Source organism: Pyxicephalus adspersus, chromosome 9, assembly GCF_032062135.1.
Source record: "Pyxicephalus adspersus chromosome 9, UCB_Pads_2.0, whole genome shotgun sequence".
Classification (NCBI taxonomy): Eukaryota; Metazoa; Chordata; class Amphibia; order Anura; family Pyxicephalidae; genus Pyxicephalus; species Pyxicephalus adspersus.
Window position 1 is genome coordinate 35,119,316 of NC_092866.1, and position 23,514 is coordinate 35,142,829.

The 23,514-nt window shown below is 38.6% G+C and overlaps 1 protein-coding gene across 3 annotated transcripts in view; it reads right to left on the minus strand.

Annotated features, from left to right (window-relative positions):
* Window positions 1-21,763, minus strand: part of LOC140337631 (inositol-trisphosphate 3-kinase B-like) — a 71,384-nt gene extending 49,621 nt beyond the window's left edge. For 2 of the 3 annotated variants that reach the window (XM_072421386.1, XM_072421384.1), the window contains exons 1-2: window positions 21,686-21,763; window positions 6,905-7,392 (exon numbers count right to left, since the gene is read on the minus strand). In XM_072421386.1, coding sequence (XP_072277487.1) covers window positions 6,905-7,234 — 330 coding nt within the window. In that variant the 5' untranslated portion in view covers window positions 7,235-7,392; window positions 21,686-21,763. Of the gene's footprint in view, window positions 1-6,904; window positions 7,393-19,358; window positions 19,486-21,685 lie in introns of those variants that run through there. The other variant, XM_072421385.1, reaches the window with a different exon arrangement.
* Between the last annotated feature and the right edge of the window lie 1,751 nt (window positions 21,764-23,514).

Genomic DNA, 23,514 nt, shown 5'->3' on the forward strand with positions numbered 1-23,514 from the left:
GTTTGAAGTAGATTTGAAGGTAAGGGGTTAAATATACTTTAAAGAGAACCTGTAGAGGTGAAGAGGTAGGGGGTGGCAAAAAACACATCTATATCGTTTAACAGGCTACTCTATATGTCTGCATGCTGCCTAGCATCTGCTCTGTGCTCTGCATACCCAGCCAAGCTTTCTAGTCAGAGGTGCTGTCCCACCCATTCCAACAGAATATATCTTTCTTGGTCAGTGAGAATAGCCATAACAGTAATAACTGGCAGTAACACACTGCTGACAAAGAGGTGAGTCAGTTCTCTAGGAAGCTGGGTGGGTATTTGTAGAACAAAACAATCCAAGTTTTTGGGTGCCAGAAACATATTCAACAGATCCAAGACAGTGCTCACATATTTGAATATATCTTAAAGAAAAAAAAAACAGTTCTAATGCAGGAGGGTCCATCAGCCAAGAATTAGGGTGGGATAAACCTGACTTGCTGCAGGTTCCAATGCATACACGATTTTGGTGTACACTGCAAATAGGGTAAGTAATTTTAGTACAGAATAGGGGCCCGCCCAACTAAGCAAGACAGAAGGTAGGGCTTTAGGGATAGCTGATTTGAAAAATATAAGGATTAAAAAATATATTTTTTATTATATTTAGTGTGTTATGTTTGTTTTTATGTGCTGGATATATCAAGCCGCTTCCTTCTCAAAAAATAATTTATTGATTAAAACTAGTACAATTTGGAGAACTGAGGAAATAATTTTTTTCTGTTTTTAATAAAACCTGCACTGAAACAAATGCCAAGGCTACTATTGCTGATCCCCTTCTGAAAATGGTTGTTACCTAGTTGTTTTAGGGTTATAATATTTTCTAAGTCACTGATACAGAACAAGCATCCAACAAATAAATACAGAATCCCTGATTTGCATACTTGTCTCAAGCCAGGGGCTCAGAAAATAATGAAACCAGTAGATCGCACACTTTTGTAATATTGTGTATTTCTCTTTGTTAGCAGGTTCGTCTTTGAATTACTGTATAATGATCATGGATTACAACTATGCAGGAAGTACAAACATATTGCTGTCCCTTTTTACATACATAATTACAAATTATACAAGGAAAGGCATTTAGGACATGAACACAAATTTTATTCCTATATTCTACGTCTACATAAATGGCTAAAAAACAAACCCTAAAACGGCTATAGTTTGTCTGAAAGTGGACAGAAGAAGGCACAGGTAAAATTTTCAGTAACTCCAAAACAGCATACATTTGTCTGTGTTGGAAGCTGCTCAGCAAAATACGACAGATATGTGCAGTAACAGTCACTAACTGCTAACATATTTTGCTGCTCCCTAATATATTTCTTCTAAAAGCAATTACCTCGATTTTAAGACAAACTAGTCATGCTGTGGATGCTTTATCGTTTGATTTATTGCTTAATCAAACTTGTGTTTTGTGCATGTAGGGAAACGCAACATATTTTCAAATACACCTGTATTTTGAACACAAAGGATTGCCAAATGTGGTTCTATAAACTGAAATTAGGTTATCTAATTGGAATAGTTAGAATGCAGACTTAGCTTCGTACATATGCTATATGTGAACCCTATCACAATTTATGTTATAGGTTTTATCACCTCGGGTGAAAATCTAGCACATGTACACTGATCCCCAGACATGGCCTTGACCGAGCAGGGCTCACCACTGTCATATCCTTCTGCTCATCCTTCCTCCTTCACTCTTTATAAAACTGTGTGTGTAGAGCATTCATTCTATTGTCTCTCCCCCTATACTTTGTTCTAACTTTTTAATGCCCACCCCCCTTAGTATTAAGCTCAAACTATCCAGTTCCCATTTATTGTGACCCAACTTTTCAGTAACCATCAAAAACCAGCTGGGTGGTTAAAATAGACTGGGGAGAACACTGGTATGGAGTGCAAAAAACAACAGGTGACTGGTACACCAATTGTAGAAGAAAAAAGTGTATTTGTTTGCAGTACTAATGTTTGGATAATCACACTATATTGTTATCATCAGGGCAGAAATAAATTGTGAGGAGGATAAAAACTTTATTTAGATAAGGGCACACATGTACATTAAATGAAAGAAGGACCCTTTAGAGATTGGATTGTTTATTAAGCTTTCATAGCTTTAGCCAAAATGCAATGCACATATCTAAAGAACTTCAATGAGAGATGAGGCAAACCTTTTTTATCTAATCACTGAACATCCTAATCCACTTAAAATGCTTGTCTATTTTTTTCCATGCATAGCCAAACAAGGCCGTGAAAGAGAATTCACTCCCAATTTCAACTTTGACCTACCAAACTAACTTTTATTATTCAATCTGCAGTGTTGGGGTCTTTACCTGACTAAATATATAGCCCACCTTTGAAAAGTTCCACCTTTTAGAACAAAACCTCTTACTTCTATAATAGTCCATTTTTAGAGCTACGGATGTGTATACGTGACAATACTATGAAACTATGAAATCTGTTTCTTTTGTCTTTTAAAGCTGAACTTTTGGATGGTATGAAAACAAGCAATGTGGTGCAATGTGAGTCTCAAGGCAGCCCTAAAATGTCTAAGGAAAGGGATGGGAGGCGAATTCGGCTCTTAAAGGCATGGGCTGCCACAGCAAGAGTGGCAACTGTGCTGTGGTTTAATCTATAAATTTACAAGGAAGCACCAGTGAAATGAGGATCGCCTGTTGCCTCACAGGGAAATAACTTTATGTACAAGTGCTATACTAAAATATAAAAATAAAATTACCTGGAGTCTGTGAAGAACAAATCAATAATATGTATACAAGAATAAACAATATAACAGCTATCTTGTTGGCAAGACCTGCTAAAAGAGAATAAATAAAACAGATATAAATCAGTAACATCGGATGTTGCACAATGTTACAGTGAGATATATTTTACACATTTATTGGCATTTCAGTTTTGTTCTTGCAGTGCCTAGGCTTCAGAAAGCAATGTAGTCTAGAGTCTAGTCAACCTACAACTGAAATTTATTCAGGTAGGCAAAAGAGTATCACTAATTCCGTATTGCATAAGAAACCTAGCAAGACATATATTGTCAGGTGTTTTTCATCACATAGTTGGCATACATTAATCTTAAAAAAACCCAGAAGATATCCCACCCACGCCAGATGTGCAATTAAATCTCATGTTTCTGAACTATCTGCATAAATATCAGCTTCATCCTATTTATTTAAAAATCCCATAAAAGGTAAAGCTGCCTGCTAAAGAAATTTTCCTAGCCCAGGAGGTTAGCTAACTGATTTAGATCTCACTGTAATCTGAAAGGGATGGAAAAATAAATGACATTCCAAATTCAGGATAAACTCTTGTAAAATTAACACTGCAAGAAAGTGGTCATCTGGTGGTATTACTAACCTAGAGGAGCTCCCAGCCTTCTAATCGTTAAATGGAAGGGGATGTGCAAAAATTAATAGAAGTGACCATTTTCCAACACTTTAAAATAGGTTAACTACATTTGCCAGTGATTTTACTATATGAATTCTATGTTGTCGATGTCCTAAAATTCCCCTTATCCAAATGCCTTTTGGTTTTTGTATTTGCCAGTGGATTGAAGACACAACATTCTACAGCTACTAATACTGTGGCAATGCACTTAAAGTTTTACAAAATATATAAACAGAGAAGGATTATTTAGCAACCTAGTTTTAAAAAGTTTATTTTGGATGGGTCATCTCCTTCTCTGTCATCGTTTCTGTGTAATATGTTTGCCCTTTATACAGTACAATATAAAGAAGACGAATAAATAGCGGCTTTCTGCTTTGAATGTAAAACAGACTCCTTTAAAACCCACTGGAAGATGGAGGAGTCTGAATTTTTCCCATCCTCCCCACCAATGTTCCTTAGCTGAGACCTATGCACTTCTGTTGATACTCTTGGTTCCTCTACTGTAACCTGTTTAGATGAGCGTTTTTCTATAGACTTGTGTACCCCTGTTGAAAATCATGTCACTCTATAAACATCCATTATCTCTGCTGCAAGATGTATTTTTCCTATAAAAACTATGTATCTAATAGGTTTCCTCATGAAGACATTGGTCAAATATCTTCACATTAGCTTAAAAATTCGGCAACATTTTTTAAGGTGTATTAAGGTCTGAGTTGAGCCCTAATTTTTGGTTGGGAAGGGTAAACATACATAAAATAATTCTTTAATCTTACTATAGTCTTCTAAATTCGTTCTAAAATTCTCCTGCATCCATTGAAACCATAAAGCTGCATACACATGTGCAATTATAGTTGTTGGAAAGGATCTTTCACAATCCTATCCAACGACTTAGGACTGCATAATGCATAAACTAGTGCTGTACATACAGCACCGTTCTGTTTTATGCAGAGTGAAGGGGGAGAACGACAGAGTGGCACCCTGCTGCGCGCTCTCCCCCTTCCCTTGCATTAGGATCGTTCTTCGTCAATCCTCCTTGGGTCCGCCAGGACGGGCGCTGTACACACGTCAGATCCTCATCCGATATCGGCCCTGAGCCAATTATCGGGCGAGAACCATTGGACGTGTGTACGTAACTTTAGTTATGTATGTTTATGGTCTAAGCATAAAGATTTGTTAAGTTGGCAATTAAACTGAAGATCTTGAATATTGAAGAGAAACACAATAGGCCTGATTTATTAAAGCTAGCCGAGTCTGAAGAGAGTACCCTTTCATCAGTGAATCTGGGTGATCCAGCAGTCCTGGAATGGATTTCTTAAAAGTAATTTGCTTTTTGTTGGCAAATGTTTTCAATCCTGAACCAGATCCATTCCTGATTTACTGGATCACCCAGCTTCACTGATGATAGTGTATCCTCTCCAGCTTTGGAAAACTTTAGTAAATCAGGCCCATTGCTGGGAGGTGCTGATAGCATACAACCAAACTGTCATCATGTCTGTTTGATACATAAACTTTTTCTAATTAATCGATTACACAAACAGCTCCTAAACCATACCGAAAAATGCAACACATACCCTGAAAGAAACATCAAAAGTACTCACTACTCCTGTTTTTTATCTATTGAAAGAGAACACACAGACTCTACGTAATTAATGAAGACCAGTGGGGGACCATGAAATTGACAATGAGATATAATGACACAAATTGACACTTCCAGAAGTGCTGCTTTCCTGATTGTCCTAAGCACTTTGTGGTTCAATCCACCAGACCTTAAGTCACTGCAGTAGGGGATCAGGAAATAGAGAATCTTAGATGTGTTGGACTCAAGAGTCTCAGTGGTGGATCTGTGACATTTGAGCTGTAATCTTCCAACTTTTATTTCATTTTCCAAATCATGGGGCATTCCTGAACTAAAAATTTAAAATTTTAAATCATGGGGAATTCCTGAATTTGGTAACAGCAAGTATTGAGCTAATAATGACAGTTTGGCACTGTGCCCTGCCCTACACAGAGATCACACATCTATGATGCATATGGCTACAACGCAATTTAACAAAATACATTCCAAAAACTTCACTTTAATTTTACATACTGTGTAACATACCAAACTTGTTGCTTATAATGAGGTAGTAAAATATTGAAAGAAACTGGGGATATTGTCTACAGAAAACTCTTCACTATCCTCAGGGCAGGGATAGTATAGGACGAAAATCTGACGTTTGTACAGCGCTCCTCTAACACCCTGGCGGATCCATCAATGATGAATGATCGTAATACAAGTGAAGGGGAGAGAGAGTACCAGGGGGCCTCTTGTTTATGCATCTATCTGTCGATGGAAAGGATTGTGAAAGATCCTTTCCAACAACAGTTGTTGAACTTGTGTATGCTGCCTAGGGTTGAGGTTCTACCCATTTTATCTGTAACCCTGTTGGTCCAGAGGTGGGAAAATGTAGACAGCTGTTAATTTATGCCTAATGTGGGAATCCTGCAATCATAATAAAGCTGACCTGAACTCAAGCAAGTTGAATATTTCCCATGGTATAGGGGACATCTAAAATGTTAAATGTGCCTGAGCATTACTTTGACATATAGTACTTTTAGTTTTTGTATATATTTGTTGTAAGAGATTCTATGGCACTGTTTTGTCTGACTTCCAGGCTAACAAGGTATCCAGTGCAATTTGGTGAGTTTACTACTACGCTGCCCAATCTTCTCCTAAGTGGAGTGAATAGCTAAAGTACAGTGATCTGCATGTTAATATTAGTAACTTATGAAAAAGGTTTAAAATAATAAAATTGAAATCATCAAAACTTGCCTGTGCTTTTCTACAATAAATAGTGTAATGCAAGTTGTGCAAATGTGTAATGCAAGTTGTGCAAAGGTGTATCTCCAGCCCCAACATTCTGTACAAAATCAGATTATATATCCCATCCTACACAGTGTATCATGTTTGGATATATGAATCTTTTCTTCCCTCTGCCAGCAGAAAATGACAAACTGTCCTTCCTACTCCTGGCTTAACAGATCCATAAGTTTAAGCAGGGTAATTTCAAGAAAGATGCCAAAACAATGGCTGCATATAGATGCCTAACCTATTTTTTTTTTCTCTCCACAGCAGCATGTCCCTCCCCCCCCTCTCAGATTTTTCCACTACTTTGTCTGTCTTGTCAACCCAGCAGGCCCGATTTGTACCTTCGCCCACAGAAAACAAGGCCTCACTGCATATGCTTTGTGGTACTCAGCACTTCAGCTACTGAAAACACCTCTTAGTGGGGTTGATTCATATTAAACTGAAGGATTTCCAGGCAGCCTTAGCAAGCAATAATGTCTTCTCTGTAATTTTCCTAACCAGTACAAGAAATTTGGCAGCTAAAAGCTAACCTGTTGCTAGAGGTAGCAGACATTTTCTTTCTTCTCTATATTATATTAGCCCCTTTGGTGCAACCTAACCTACAGAAATGGTTTTCCCAACCATTGATCCCAAAGTCCCTCACCTTTCGAAGAGTTTTTCGTTTGGACTGGACGTCCTCCTCTTCACTGAAGACCTGGTCACTCTCTGGTGAGGAGTAGATAACAGATGAACAGGTAGAAGTGCTGGAGACTGATCTGTCTGACTGCCTCACTGATTTATTCTTTTTTTCTTCTTCTGACAAAATATTAATTGAGCTGTCTTTCTCTACAGAGTTCCTGTTCTCTTTGTCATGATATTTTGGCTGAAGTGTTATGTTCCTTTCCTGGGTTCCTTTCTCTTTTTCTGTCTCACAAAGGAATACTGTTAACCTATGTAGGGTTTCCTCCACGGGGATCCGATCTGGTTGCTCCATAGTTTTTATTTTTTGACTGAAAACTTCACTTGGTCCTTGAACAGTTGTACTTGTCAGTTTGCACCTGACTAATCAGCCATGACCTCTGGTTATTTGCTCTTCCATTGGCATGCCCTGAAATTCTGTTTTCAGGTTCAGGCTTCTTGTCCATGTGACACCTGTGAAGAGAGTAGAAATCAACACAGAATGAACACTGGATCTTTACATCTTCATGGGTTTTACTTTCACTAACAGATAAGCATGCTGTTATGGAACACTTATCAACTGAATCATGTTATACAACAGTTGCAAGATATCTTGTCATAACTTTTTGTAAAAGTTGTAAATTTGTAAAGTATTATGATATATTTGTACACAAAAAGTAAAAATCAGTGCTTATCCAATGTCAACATTTAAGGTATGTGAACTGAACTTGGACAATTATAAAAATGACTATTTAATTCAGTAATGTATTCAATATATATGTTTGTTTTTTTATGTTATGTTAAAATGTATGAAAAAATGCTCCAGGCTGAAAGTAAAATACCGAACATATCACTTGTAATACATACATGCTTTGGAAATAAACATTTACAAATTATTTGTCTCAGAAGTCAGTCCCCTATTTAATGTACAGCTCTGTGTAATATGTTGGCGCTTTATAAATCCTGTTTATTAGTAATAATAATAATTTATCTATTAAATGGCATTTTGAGTTCATGAATTGTTATTCGAGTTACTTATGTGTTATACAACCTTTGAGACTTGACATTAAATAAGTATTTGATAAATTGTTGTTTTTTTACATTTTGCTTTGGTAATGCAGTAGAGCTTTGTGAATTGTGTCCATTGTCTTACCACCAGGACCACAAACAATCTCCTTTTCAAGTTAGTATAAAAGTAGATCTTACGAGAGAATTTAAAAAACTTAAATGGGTGTCTGAAGCAACTATTGTGACTAAAAAATGCTTTTTGGTAGTAGGTCCCATGTGTCCCTTTACTTCAAGGTTTAAGGAACATGTGACACACTGCTGCACCTATGGCCATCAGTCACCAAGTAAAGAGGGCTTGGTCTTTTGCAAATTTCATCTTTTTATAAAAAATAGCTGAACTCAAATTTTGTCTAAATATTAGATGCATGAGTAAATTTAGTTGACTCTAGGTGTGCTTTAAGCATTTCTATGCAGTAATCCAGTGTGAAACTTTGCATTTGTGCAAAAGCTTCTTGTAATAAAGACCAGTCACTGCTGCTTTTTCACCTGTTACTGCATATTCTGATCAAATAAAGCTCTTTGTCATGTTATTCCTGACATAGCAACCATAGAGATGTGTGCTTCATAGAAGAGGGCACTGATTATTAAACTTTGGGTCACAGATATTTTTTGTATAGGCTGTCACTGCTGCCCACTTTCTTGTTACATACATATATCCACTGCTGCCTCTAATTATTTGAATTTTTCTGTTGCTCTCTCATATTTCCTTTCCTTCATATATTTCCTTGTTGTTGCATGTTCTCCAGTATTTTACACATCTGCAGACAATATACAAGAATCATCAAAGTAGTGCAGAGTTAATCAATCAGTTAATCAATCAGTGGTGGTGGACAGGTGAATCAATTATATGTTGACCCTGTCAGACATTTTTACTTCCTGGTGGCAAAACTTTTCAGGCTGTTGCAGCCTCTGTAGCATTGCCACTGCAGCATACATGCTCCCAGTCTTCTGATAGTCTTCAACTAAAAGACTTGACTTTCCGAGCTACCCACATCACTGGCAGCAACAACTGTGGGACAGATCTTATGCCTTGATTGACAACAATTTCTTCAAGGATCCTAGTTCTCATAATACCAAATAATCTTTTTAAAAGTTACTAGGAATTTGCCAATAGAAAAGGCCAACATTTTACATCTTCTGTGTTTTCACAATTTCTTCCTGCTGTAGGCTTGCAGGTGTGACAGAACGTGTCAATCTGGAACCACTTTGCCTCCAGCAGTGGTAATGTGTAGCAATTGTTCAACATAAACAACTTAAGCAATTTGAAAGTTTGCACTTTGCAGAATATTTTTCATCATTTATATGATCACATGATGGGTTAAAATGTATATTTAGGTTTACAACTGCTTTAACCTCGAAGAAGACGGCTTCTTTACAATAGGAGCTACATGTGAAGATGTGAAAAAACCTTCACAGGAGCTAGTTCTAGCTCCAGTAGATTGCTAAAAAGGCAGAATGTGTTTTATAACTAATAAGAAGTATGCCGCAGTAGAACATTATCAAGGTTCTCATTTATACTGCATAGCTAGTAAAAGTTAGTCAAATTCAGCTTGACTTGTTCTTGTAACATTGAAAAAAATCCAACTTCTTTCCCAGTCACTTCATCAGTTTTACCAGTGTAGGAAAATACTCCAGCATTTACAGTATATCCATGCAACACAAACACCCTAATCCACTCATAGAAGCTGACATTTCAAATACTGAATGTCCAAAACAAGTAAGTGTGACATTAGTTAAACAACTCTGTTCTATATAATCCAAATGTTTAACACCTTTACAGACTTTTTGACACCAAGGATGGAATTTTGTAACTAGAAAACCTTTGTTTACCAAATTTCACACGTTTCAAAATGTTCACACAATTTCTGGTCTTGGACAATCAACATATGACATATTGTGATTGGATTAGGGTGTTTGTGCTCTGTTGATAAAAATGCTTCTTCTTTCTTCACTGGTAGAACTAATTAAATGATTTGCAAAGTTTCTAAACATATTCAACATTACAAGAAAAGTCCAGTTGAATGTAACTAACTACTACTAGTTATAACTGTCGAAAGTTGATTAAGGGCCTATCTGATTGTATTTGAGGCTCAGGAGGAAAAATGTATTTGACTTTGGCCAACCATTCCCATGCTACACGCACCTCTACAAGCCAATAAAGTCACTCATCTACAGTACTTCTTGTGCACTTGACAGACATGGGGATATATTTATTCTCCAGTAAGAAGACTGGAAACAGAGAGGTGACATATGACATATGAAACTAAGCTGGTGAATCAGGATATGTTTGTCACCTCTATGGATGTACAGTAAAAATGAAAATTAATCAGAAGATTGACTGTAGAGAACTACACATTTGGCAAGTTACATAGGAAAGGGAGATCCTAAAAGATCTAAGTGTTCAATTTTATAAAACAGCTAACAGACAAGCTAACAGGTGGCCAGGTCATGCATGCATGTCCAACTTTACTCTTAGGTATATGGCCAGCTTACAAAGTAAAAAAACTGTTCTTTTACTAAATGCAACATTTTTTTCTATCAGAAGAAAGAAATAAAGACATAACTAGAAATAATCAGATTATTATTTTAAACTAGAACATCTTTTTGTTTATTAACTAAATGAACTCAGACTACACTCAAAGGCAGATTATACTATTATCACATAGCATCAGTATCTGCCCTTCCAATCTTTTCTCCCCCTCCTTTTCCTCCGCTTCAGATCTCTGCCTAAATGGGGGTTGGCTCAGAACCAGCGGGAATAGAAAATTTTGAGGTTCCCACAGGCACACTGAATGTCCTCAACTGTCTTGCCAGGGATGGCAGCTCTAGAGATGCAGGCAGGAATATCAGCTGTTAGGAATCCAGGTAGGTGGAAAGACTGGTGCCTAAACATGTAAACACATAGAAAAGCACCATCACAAGAGAAAATGTATGCAGGTGCATACAGCCTGGTGCAGCCCAGGGCATACAGCTGAGATTGTGTATTACTGTATTTGAGAGCCAAGTTCCTGTACAGGATCAGCCCTGAACAAAGAACTGACAGAATACAAACAAATAGTAAAGGAGAAAATACTAGGGAGCTTAGAGAAATAATGTACAAATCCATCATTAATATCAATACTAGATTTCAAAACTTATTTTAGTCACGTCAAATATCAAATGCATAAGGATAAATGCAAGGATAAATGCTATTATTATTTTTTTATAGACAGTAGATTTTGGTTCCCTGAGGCAATAATTAGATTATCTCAGTAAAAAATTGTATCTTCCATACAGGTGTTGGATCATTTAACAACTGACCACTAATGACATCTGAAAATGTACTAATGGAAAAGACGCACTGGCATCTCCTGCTTGTCTTCCCTCTCACCTCTCTATAGAACAAAAAGGTACAGAGATGATTTGTTTTATTATGTTTGTTTCAGAATGTTTACAACTACACTGAGCATCTGTACGGAGTTTAAGGGTACGTACACACATCCAATAACTGACGTTAGAAAACAAACAATTAACGACTGATTAACGATTATGCAGGATTATTTTGAACGATCATATTGTGCACAATTCTGTACATGTTGAAATGATAAGATCGTTTGAATATAATCCACCAATAATGTACACACACCAGATATGATTGTTTGAACCATGCAGGGAGTCACATGTACAGGAGAAAGTGTACCGCAGAACCATCCATGATCAATGAACGACCATGCACACAATAGATAGTGAACGATCGCTCACCTTCGTTCATCGGCGTACATCTGCGTCATTGTGCTTTTTTTGTTAACGATTAGCGGATGATTGGTCATTAATCGTTCATTTCCAGCGATAATTATTGCACAAGTGTACATAGCCATAGAGTGCTGGAAAATGCATACGCAAACAATAAAAAGTAAGCATACATGCAATTCATTTGTTGCATGACAATAAAATATTTCACAACTGACTGTCTCACAGAATATAGTGATAATCCTTACAACAAATGTCCTTCAAGTGTCAAAGCCTTGATTAAATGGCATAAAAAATGTTTTTTAATTTGCTTTTGCTGTCTGCTTACTAAGCAAATACACGTCATCACTGCTGCAAATGCAGAAAATTCCCTGCAAATCAACAGGCAGGAGAATATTCACCTTTTATAAACTACCCTGTGTGATCATGATGGCTTTCAAACTCTGAAGAAACACACTAACCCCTAAGAACACAAAAAGCTGTGTTATTGCAAGTAATCCTTTACTGTCTGCAAAGGAAATTTGCCTGATATACAATTACCAGGATAGTGACTGAAAAGATGTTCTCAGGATCAGATCTTTGCTGCAATGATTGTTTGTGTAAAACCTGCAAGTATTAATAAAAAAAGTACCCCTTCCCCCCCAACAGGTGTCTGCAAGCACTTAAGCTGCGTACACACTGCCAATTTTTGTCGTTGGAAAGGATCTTTCACGATCCTTTCCAACGACAAGGGAGTGCACGATGCATGAACGGTGCTGTACATACAGCACCGTTCATGCTCTATGGAGAGGGGAGGGGGAGAGCGACGGAGCGGCACCCTGCTGCGCGCTCTCCCCTTCACTTTCATTACGATCGTCCGTGGATCCGGCAGGTCGGTCGTCCGGACGATGGACGACACCGACTGTACACATGGCAGATTTTCGCCCGATAATTGGCCGATGCCGATTATCGGGCGATAAAAATCTGACTTGTGTACGTAGCTTAACACTTTCTGTACAGATTGTACTCAGAATTCTTTATCCCAAGGTACTGTGTTTTGCAAACAGTGACTTTCCAAAGCAGAGTTGGCATATAACTTCCTTTTTTTGTGTCTCACTCCTAGGCCACAGAGAGGAGGGGGTGAGCCTAAGTTTGACTTCAAGATTTAAAGTCACTATGTGAACAGCAGTTTTTCCCAAGGTACTGTAAAAAGTAAATAATGTATACACAGAAATGTACTTAACAAAATCAAAAAACTGTTGTACTGGTTTAAATTGCACAAAGGTTCACTTTAAGGTTCACTGGAATTAGATTTCTGTTATTGAAAGATGAGCCTAAAAAAATGTGTACTCTTTAGTGGAAGCAAATAGTAAACCTTGACAGGTTGTTAAGTATCCTGCAGGGCTGTGATATAACCAATGTTAAGCTAGGTATAGGGTTAAGGTTCCCATTGGCTTGCTGTTGTTAGAACAAGAAAGTAAGGTGCCCAGTCTCTTGACAAACCAATAATCACCTTGACTGTGGTGACTCAACCTACCCTCTGGTTGATTACCAACCTTTGCGAACAAGAAGCAATAATACCAAACAGACTATTAAGGGAAAACTTGGGTTACCGGCAAACTTGGAATGGATCTGGTTCAGGAATAAAGGCATTTGCTTTCAGGAAATTTATTCCAGGTTTTCTGGATCACCCATGTTCTCCCATAATAGTATATCTTCACCAGTCTTACAGACATGTATGTACTGGGCTGGCCAGGCATATATGAATTATATTATTGGTACTTTTGGGGTGGGGTTGGAGGGACATTGGGATGACTTTCAGGAAATGCAAGGGATGAAACTGGATGTTGAATGCTTCAGACAGGTGATCTGTTTTTCTGAATGAATAAAAAAAGGAGGTTTCACTAAGATTTTGAACATATGGTGGAAAGTAGTAGTGTAGTGTTCTTGACAAACTATGACAGTTTTTAAAAATCAGTTTAAAAAAATGGAAATACATAACCATGCTTAAAGTATTGTAATATAACCTGCATCATAACCCCTGTATTATGACACATATCGTATCACCAGATTCTTATACTGTATGCCTGTGTGAATAGGACTAGGAGAGATTTCTCCTCCTTTTATTTCTGTTAAAAGTTTCACTAGAAAGAAAGTAAAGGTTTTTTTTCAAACTAATCCAGGGATCCTAAATCTTGCAAGAAGATCTAGTTCTGTGCAGGAGCATTTATTTGCAAGATTTAGGATGTAGAAGGATGACATCTTACCAAAGCAAAGCAGATGGAAGTTGAGGTTGGTGTAGGCCCGTAAAGGCAAATTCAATTTGTAACAAGCAATTTATTCTCTTCCTCAGTATTTTGTAGCTAAATCTAGAGATTTGTAGCTAAACCCAAAGGGGTAAATTACATTTGTAGTTACAAATGTAAATTTTTTTTATGCTGTAGCAAAGCCTAAAAGGAATTAAGGAGACTGTTCCTGGCTTTCAATTAAGGCTTAGTCTACACAGACGTTTTCCCTAGCGCATATAAATGCAGTAGGAACGTTTACATGCCTTTTTAAAAACGTCCGTGTAGACCCTGCCCAATAATGCCGCTCAGCTAAGCTAAAAATTGGTAGTAAGTTACAAAAAACAAAAAAAAACAAATAGCAAGGCACAGACAAGGTCCCTTCTGCAATAAAATGTACTTGGCTGCCTGATCACTGTTTCAAAATGCTGAGCGATTGCTGCAGCTGTCGCGACTGAATGAACTTCCGGTTACGTCATCTCAGCCCAGCCAATCAAGATGGCCAAACACCTGTCTTATGGAAGAAGATCGGGTGAAAATAGTGGCATCTGTGCCAGAGTGAGGATAGGTTAGCAAAATTACAAAATTGCAATCAGGCAGATAAATTTATTTTATTGCAGACCTCTCCTGTCCTTTTGCAATAAAGGACCTGCCCAGTTGCATATTTTTACATTTTGAGTTTAGTTCAGCTTAGTTCCGAGAATACCTCCTGAACTGACTGAAACTGTCAAGCTGCAAGAGACAGACAGGTGTCAGACTGTTCTAAAACACCCTGTAGCATTGGAGAAAAGAAAAAAAAACATTGACCAGAATCACCTCAACCACAAAGACATCAAAGAGCCCATCATTATTATTATTATTATTACACAGTATTTATAATATTTACACTTTTTTTATTTTACACAGTATTTACACAGTGCCACCATATTACTCAGCGCTGTACAAAGTGCATAGTCATGTCACTAGCTGTCCCTCAAAGGGCTCACTACATGCAGATAGTGTCCTGGCCGAGATTTGAAGCTGGTACCTAGTGCTGCAAGGGCCAGTGCACTAGCTGTCCCTCAAGGGGACTCACTTTATGAAGATAGTGTCCTGGCCGAGATTTAGAGCTGGGACCTGGTGCTGTAAAGGCCAGTGCACTTACCTCTGAGCCACCGTGCTGCTACATCATGATAAGGTTAATGTCTTGCTTGTTACATTGAGGGAGAACAGTGAAGGAATACACCTATTCTGGACAATTCCCTGGATGCAGCTAGTCAATGGGTCTAAAAAAGTAACAATCGGGCTATTACAAACAAGGTCAACAATTTTTTTTCTGCCAAAGGCAAGACATGGCATCATTTTCCTATTCAACATTTCAGGGGCTCCCTATGTTGACCTTAATAAAGTCAGTCTCTAAAAGAACAAGTTGCATAGGAATGGAGAGGTATTTGCTAACAATAATTTCTTAGTGATAGACTGGGCCAATCCCGAGTAATAGTACAAAATGATAAAGAAAAAGAAAAGAAGACAGAGGGGTTTAATGTCCTAAAATTGTGATAAATATTTAATTTGCAAATAGTTGCATACAAAATAACATGTTATAATTTAATAACAATTATTCACAATTATGAATTAATAACGTTATATTGTATGCAACTGCTATTTGCAAATAAATATTTATCACAATTTTTGGCAATAAAACCGCTCTCTCTTCTATTCTTTTTCTTTATCATTCTGTAAAATTAGCCCTCAGCTGTTGCTGCATATGATTTGAGAGCAGCATCCGGGAAAGAATGTTGAGATTCTCGCAGTTCCTTATTCAACCTTCAAGAAGGAATTTTGGTGTGGCCACTTTTGTTGACGAAACTGACTGAGATTTTTTGTGTGAAAGACACTGAATATGTTGAAGTTAAAAATGGGAGGGACAATAAATGACAAACAAAGGGTTGGAAAGTCCAAAGAAAAGGGGGAGTAGGAACAGCTTGAGAAGGTCCCACGTAACAAAGGAAGTCAGAACTGTCCTATGTAAGAGATGACCCACATTCAGAGGTGTTTTGGCGTTGGTTGGTACATACACGCGTTCAGTTATTGTTGTTGGAAACAAACGATTAACAAACGATCGATTGATAATCTTTAACAAAAAAAGTGCACAACTACAGGCCAACTGTAATGTGCCTGGGCACACAAACCACAGCCAACTCCAAGAATCTTTTTGTCAAGCTTTATTTGTAGTCATAAAACAAGGCAAGAATTAATCACAGATGATCAGTCCGATAAGCATGGTACAGAAGGGTAAGGCAAAGGCAGGTCAGGAACAATCCGAGGTCAGGGCAGGCAGCAGGCAAAAGTAGTCACAAACAATCCAAGGTCAGGGCAGGCGGAGATAAGGCAGAAATCAGGTATCAGACTGGGTTGCTATTGGTAACGGCACAACACGTTAATATGAACCACCACAGAGAACGCATCCAAGCACACTGTACTCACAGGCCTATAGCGGGCAATGGTGTTCAAGACAGGTTCTCCTTAAATGGCCAAACTGCCCAATGACCTTGCGCCAACTGGCGCCATTTGATTGGAGGATAACTGAATCCCCTGTGGCCGATCGGCCGCAGGGAACTCAAACTAGCTATGTCCTGCCCAGCGGCGAGGCAGCCGAGTGCCTCACCCCCGGGGGGTGCAAGAGGCACGCGTGGTAGCACACCCACCTCTTCCCACAGCACCCCTGGGACGTGCCTTACTTTGCACATCCACAGGAGTGCTGAGAACAAGACTTTCTCTGTTTGCGTCCATAGGGATGCTGGGGATGTCATCTGGCCATTTTTGTACGGATTCCTCTGCCTGCAGGGAGAGACACGCTGCGAGCAGGGCAGCAGCCTCGGCCATGCTGCCTGCTGCAGCAGCGTCTCCCTCTGCGGCTGTGATCCCCAGGGACGCCGCTGGCTCACTGGAAAGGTAAGTTCCTTACACCAACGATGCAGATGAGCAAGCTATGTCGCTGGAAACGAATGACCGTCCTAGCAGATCAATTTGGGCGACAATCGTTCACTATCTATTGTGCGTAGGGTCATGGATAGTCACTCTACATACAATTGGTAATTATTTTCACAAGATATAGTAATTTATATAAACAGGAACTGGGAAGAAAAGAGGGCTGCCATGAACTACCATAAAGAAGGTAATACTTTTCATTCTCAAACACCTATTAAAACTAAGAAACAGATTCTAGTTACTATAGACACAATTCTGCAGCTTATTTTTTTTCATAAAATCAACCAACTAATAGGTATAAGCTCTGTGCACAATTAGACCAAAAATATGCCTGCCAACGAGGTGATCATCTTTAATAAGGGTCACTGAGGACCTCAATTCATCAATATTTGGGGATTAAGTGATAACTTAAAGTTAATGGGGCATCCATGGACACTGCCACCAGATCTGCATATTGGGGACCAATAATCAAATAGGGTAAACAACCTTTACACCTAATAGATAGGTGCCAGATATATCTTCAATGTGCCTCCGCTCCACAGGCTAACAAAATTGTATCCCAATGAGAATTGCAATGTTCATATTTAGGTATACAGAGGCCTGCACATCTTTCATTGTCTATGGCCACCAGGTAGCTGTGGATGGGCACATACCTTAATGAGAATTTTGTACTCAAACAATTTGTGCACCACATGGGACCTGGCACAACCTTCTTTCTGATGCCCTGTATTATATCAGTACAAAACGAGAGGAACACCTGAAAAACTTCTATACATAAAAGAGAACAATTTGCAACTGTCTACTAAAACACTTTTAAATCATGGTGAAAAGTATAATTCTGTGATAATAATAAAAAAAGTATTTCCCTTATGCTGTCCGGTAGCAGTTGCACGCAATTCTTAAATTGGCAGCACCAGCTGTTTTCTCTGGGTTACATATGTCCAACATAGAATGGCTCACAACAACCCTTTCCTTTTCTAAAGTTTACGCAAACTGCTACCAGATGTAAACTATTCAGCACACAAACAACTCCTCAATGTAAAATCAGTAAACAAAAACATTAAGTCTGTCCCCCAGATCCCAGTTAGTTTACAATTGCAGGACGACCTTCCTATGACAGACCCCAAATTAACTTGTTTTAGCAGAGGACCTGGAAGACCTGAAAAGATTAATAAATGTGCTCTAGACAAAAAAAACATCTCAAGGTGCAATAGCCTTTTAATAAACAGTATCCAAATTGTGTGAAAGCATGCACACTTTTGTTGGCATCCCAACTTACCATAAACAGGAAAATCAGGAAAGTGTGTTGGAAGATACCATTTAAATGAATGTCAAAGCAACACACCAGTATATGTGATGTGTTGCTGTCCGTTGTGGTAACACACCAATTTCTGCGTGTAAGCATGTGCATTACTTCAATTGTGGGAATGTGTCCTAAGAATACCTTCCTGTGACAAGCTAGACCAGATGTTCTCAACCAGGGTTCCTCCAGAGGTTTTTAGTTCCTCAAGCTATGGCTGGATGACCTTCCATCAGATGGTGCCAGCCTAATTCTACATCCGAGGCAACCAGGCAGTGCCACCCACATGACACCAATTATATTTTAGTCATTTGTAAGAATGATGCTCTAATTACCTTTGTAGGGAAATATTCCCCACTGATCCCAAATTAATTACTTCCAGCAGGGGTTCCCCAAGACTTGAAAATTATTTAAAGAGTTTCTTTAGATCCGTGTTTCTCCACCAGGTTGCTAGAGGTTCCGTGAACAATGAGGAAATTGTAATTATATTGGGGGTTATCTGATGACCCAAAAGTTATTTTAAGGATTCCCCAATGTAAAAAGATATAGAAAGTCTGTTTTACAAGTTTGATCGCAGGGCCAGCAGGTAAACATCTGTATCTGGATCTGAGATGTCTAATTTTTGGCCAATGGACAACACTATGGCCGGCTGCTGACTTCTGAACAAAGCCAGCACAGGAAGTTTCTCATCACTTGTTTCCTCTGCAGAGCTCTACTGTACATCCCATCACCAACATTGGATAGTGATGAGGTATTTGCTGACTTCTGAAAAAGTCAACATTTGCAAACAAGTAACAGAGCTTTTTAGCCTCAATGTTTTGGGGAAAGAAAAAATTAGTTATAAACTGCTAATGGAGCAGAATAATGTTTACATACTCCGGGAATGGAAAGAATGACATTAGAAACTATATAAATGTTAGTTCTGGTGCAACTAAGTACCTTAGTAAATAGAGGAACTTTACAGAGCCGGGAAATCCTGGAGGTACCCAGTGTGAGTAAAAGAACATACAATGAATACTTCCTGCAAAATGATCACAAATATAAAGCAATGCTACCATTTCTGAAGTACTTTAGACTGGACAGTGGCTTTGTGTATTGCCATAACATACCTGGTTTAATGGAGGAATTGGAAATTCCAATCTATAACTCAACTGAAGGGCGACTATTCATCGATAGCTCAAAGCGGAGCTTAAAGTGTGTCCTCTTTCACAGTGGCAATATATTTGAGTCAGTCCCAATTGGCCATTCAATTTCTCTTTTTGAAGAATAAGCAAACATAAAGAGAGTCATTGAGTTGTTGCAATATCACCAACACAATTGGGTCATCTGTGTTGACCTTAAAATGGTATGCTTCCTTCTTGGTTAGCAACGCGTATACACCAAGTATCCCTGTTATCTGTGCATGTGGGACAGCAGAGCTTGTGAGAGGCATTGGGTGGAAAGGAATTGGCCTCCAAGATCTGCCCTAAAACTAGGTGATCCAAACATTCTACATGAGCCACTCGTTGATAGAAAGAATATTATATTCCCACCTCTGCACATGAAACTGGGTCTGATGAAGCACTTTAAGTTTGCCAACTGAAGGAGACGGTTTCAAGTACCTCATTTTGGCATTTCCTAACCTGTCATTTGAAAAAATAAAGTCCGGTGTGTTTGATGGTCCACAGGTTCAACAGCTCATCAAAGATGAACATTTCTTCAGGACAATGTCAGAAGTAGAAAAGAATGCTTGGTTATCATTGAAAGCCATTGTCAAGGACTTTCTTGGAAACATACAAGCATATAATTGTTGGATAAATAATTGAACAATAATAATTGTTGGATCATCTGGCGATATTGTCCTAACACTGAACACTTCAGGAAAAGCTATAAGTGTAAATTGTTACCTAAACCGCTTACCTGATTAATTTTCAAATGTTTTACTGTAAAAATAAGGTCATATAGTAACAATAGATCCTTTGTTACCAAAAGAAATTTAAATAAACAGTACATTCCAAATATTATTTCATTATTTTTTCATTGTATGTAAAATTTGTATGTGTAAAGAAAAATGGAGGGTACCCTGTATCATAAAAACTGGATGTGATAGCTAAAAACTGGGGTCATTTCTGGATTCACTACCCAAAAGTCAGTAAAAAAAAACAAGTGTAACATCTAACTCAACAAACAATGCGTTCCCCAGTTTATTAATAATAAAAGTCATTAAACCAGCAATGCTGAGTCAGTAACAGAGCCAAGCTGCAGGTCTGTAACAGAGCCATGCTGCGGTCTGTAACATGACTGACTTGTAGCATTGCTCTGTTACTGACTTGTAGCATTGCTCTGTTACAGACCTGCAGAAGTAACAGAGCCATGCTACGTGTCAGTAACAGAGCCATGCTACGTGTCAGTAACATGACTGGCTTGTAGCATTGCTCTGTTACAGACCTGCAGCAGTAACAGAGCCATGCTACGTGTCAGTAACAGAGCCATGCTACATGTCAGTAACAGAGCCATGCTATGTGTCAGTAACAGAGCCATACTACGTGTCAGTAAAAGAGCAATGCTACATGTCAGTAACATGACTGACTTGTAGCATTGCCCTGTACAGACCAGCAGCAGTAACAGAGCATTGCTACATGTCGGTGACAGAGCCATGTTACATGTCGGTGATAGAGCCATGCTACATGTCGGGGACAGAGCCATGCTACATGTAAGTAGGCAGTACATGGCAGCAGCCACACAAACACTTTTCCTCGGCTAGGACATGAAGGAGCATGCCACTCATTTCCAAAAAGACCTCCACAGCCACCAACAGACACCACCTCAACTCTTAACCCAGCATGCTACAAGTCAGTGACAGGGCCATGCTACAAGTCAGCAACAGAGCGATGCTACATGTCAGTGACAGAGCAATGCTACAAGTCAGTAACAGAGCAATGCTACACATCAGTAACAGAGCAATGCTACAAGTCAGTAACAGAGTGATGCTACAAGTCAGTAACAGAGCGATGCTACAAGTCAGTAACAGAGTGATCTTACAAGTCAGTAACAGAGCGATGTTACAAGTCAGTAACAGAGCGATGCTACAAGTCTGTAACAGAACGATGCTACAAGTCAGTAACAGAGCATTGCTACAAGTCAGTAACAGAGCAATACTACAAGTCAGTAACAGAGCAATGCTACAAGTCAGTAACACAGCAATGCTGCAAGGTCAGTAACAGAGCAATGCTACATGTCGGTAACAAAGCAATGCTACATGTCGGTAACTGAGCAATGCTACAAGTCAGTGACAGAGCAATGCTACAAGTCAGTAACAGAGCCATGATACATGTAAGTAGGCAGTACATGGCAGCAGCCACACAAACACTTTTCCTCGGCTAGAACATGAAGGAGCATGCCACTCATTTCCAAAAAGACCCCCACAGCCACCAACAGACACCACCTCAACTCTTACCGGTCCGCACGTTCCTCTCCCTTTCTTTTCTCAAGTGTCCGAATACTTTTTATGTTCCCACAGGTAGGCGGAGATAGGCAAGGGAGGAGTGGCTAGGGGCAGCCCTGTGGTAGTTCACATTGAGTTACAGAAAAGTAAGGACATCTTGCCATCTGCTGGTGAATTCATTTCATTTTGATTTTTGGTTTAGAATTTTAGTACAGTGGTACCTTGGTATAAGTCCTTAATCCGTTCCCATGAAAAAAAATCCTATTGTTTTTGGCATAATATACATTGATGGGGCTGTATGAAATAATTTAAACACTGCTTAATACTAAAATACATGAATACAAAAGCAATTAGATGAAAAAAATGAAAATTTAACCACACTTTACCTTGCTGAGAAGAGTCGAGTACCTACTAGGATGGTGCTGAGAAGAGAGGAGGAGGAGATATATTGTAATTCACAGAGATATATAGCCTGGGTTGTTTACTGAATGGTAGCAACTGGCGTACTGATGCTCATGGCCAGTCGTGGCTTTGTCTTGAGAGACATAAAGACGTGTTTTGACTCATTTTGACCCCTACAAGTTCTAGCAAAAAGGTTGTATACCAAGCAAATGTATACCAAGCAAAATTTTTCATGTCCAAACAGGACTTATACCAAGTTGGACGTATTCTAAAGCAGACTTATACCGTGGTACCACTGTATTAGCTTTTTCTAGGGAAAACATTATTTAGGAAAACCTTTAATTTTGTATATTTACATTAAACCCCCCTAGCGGTAACCCCGAATGTGACTCGGGGTAGAAAAAAGTTGCTAAAAGCTTTAACCCCGAGTCACACTCGGGGTAGGTAATCCTATGGGAGGTAATAGTAAATAGAGCCTTACCTGATCCGCTGGCGTCCCGCGTTGTCCATCGCCACGATCTCCGTCTTCTTCTCTCTTCCTCCAGCCGGCTTCTGCATCCGATGAGTCACTGGGGAGTTCCCGGTGACGTCGGTGCGTGTGTACGTTGCCGGCGGGACGGGGTGGAAAATTCAAAATCCGTTTGTATTGCATTCAATACAAAATAACTGTATTGAATGCAATACATTGGATTTATATGTGTAAAAGCAGTACATTGTTTTTAAGAAGATTTATTTAATAGTATATATATAAGTATGAGTATAATATGTATAAAAAAAAATATTTTTTTTTTTTTAAATATAAAGATTTTTTAATTTATTCAATTTATTATTTTTACATGATTTTGTGTTTCAAACTTTATTATACTCATACTATTATATTATACTGTAAAATAAATTTTCATGAAAAACAATGTACCGCTTTTAGACATATAAAACCGGAAAGAAATGAACCGCTGGGGAGGTTAAAGAGTCCCAAAAATAACTAAATTTGAAGGCATTACCTCTTAGGGGAAATATAAATAATTATCTCTTGCTGGGGGTTAACTCACTTTGCTAAGTAAACAGCATACTCTAATAAACCAAACCCACTGACAAACCCGTCAACATGAAAGTCAGACTAATAGCATTTTCAGAATTAGATCTGCATACACACACACTCACTGATCATTTCCAGGGACATAGGACTGACAGGTGCTACTATAAAGTGATTCCTACCACTATAGTGTTCTTCTATAGTGTGATTCCTACTATAGTGTGTCTATAGTGAATGGTGTACCATTCAGCTTTCCTCTTCTAGTGACAGATACCATTTCAGAGCAGACTTCCCGACAGTAATTGAACCAGTCAATCACAGTATTTGTGGATCTACCAGTAAGCTTTGGCACTTCTTCCATTGGCTCCAGAGGTAAACTAGCTCTAACATTTCACAGAGCTTCAAA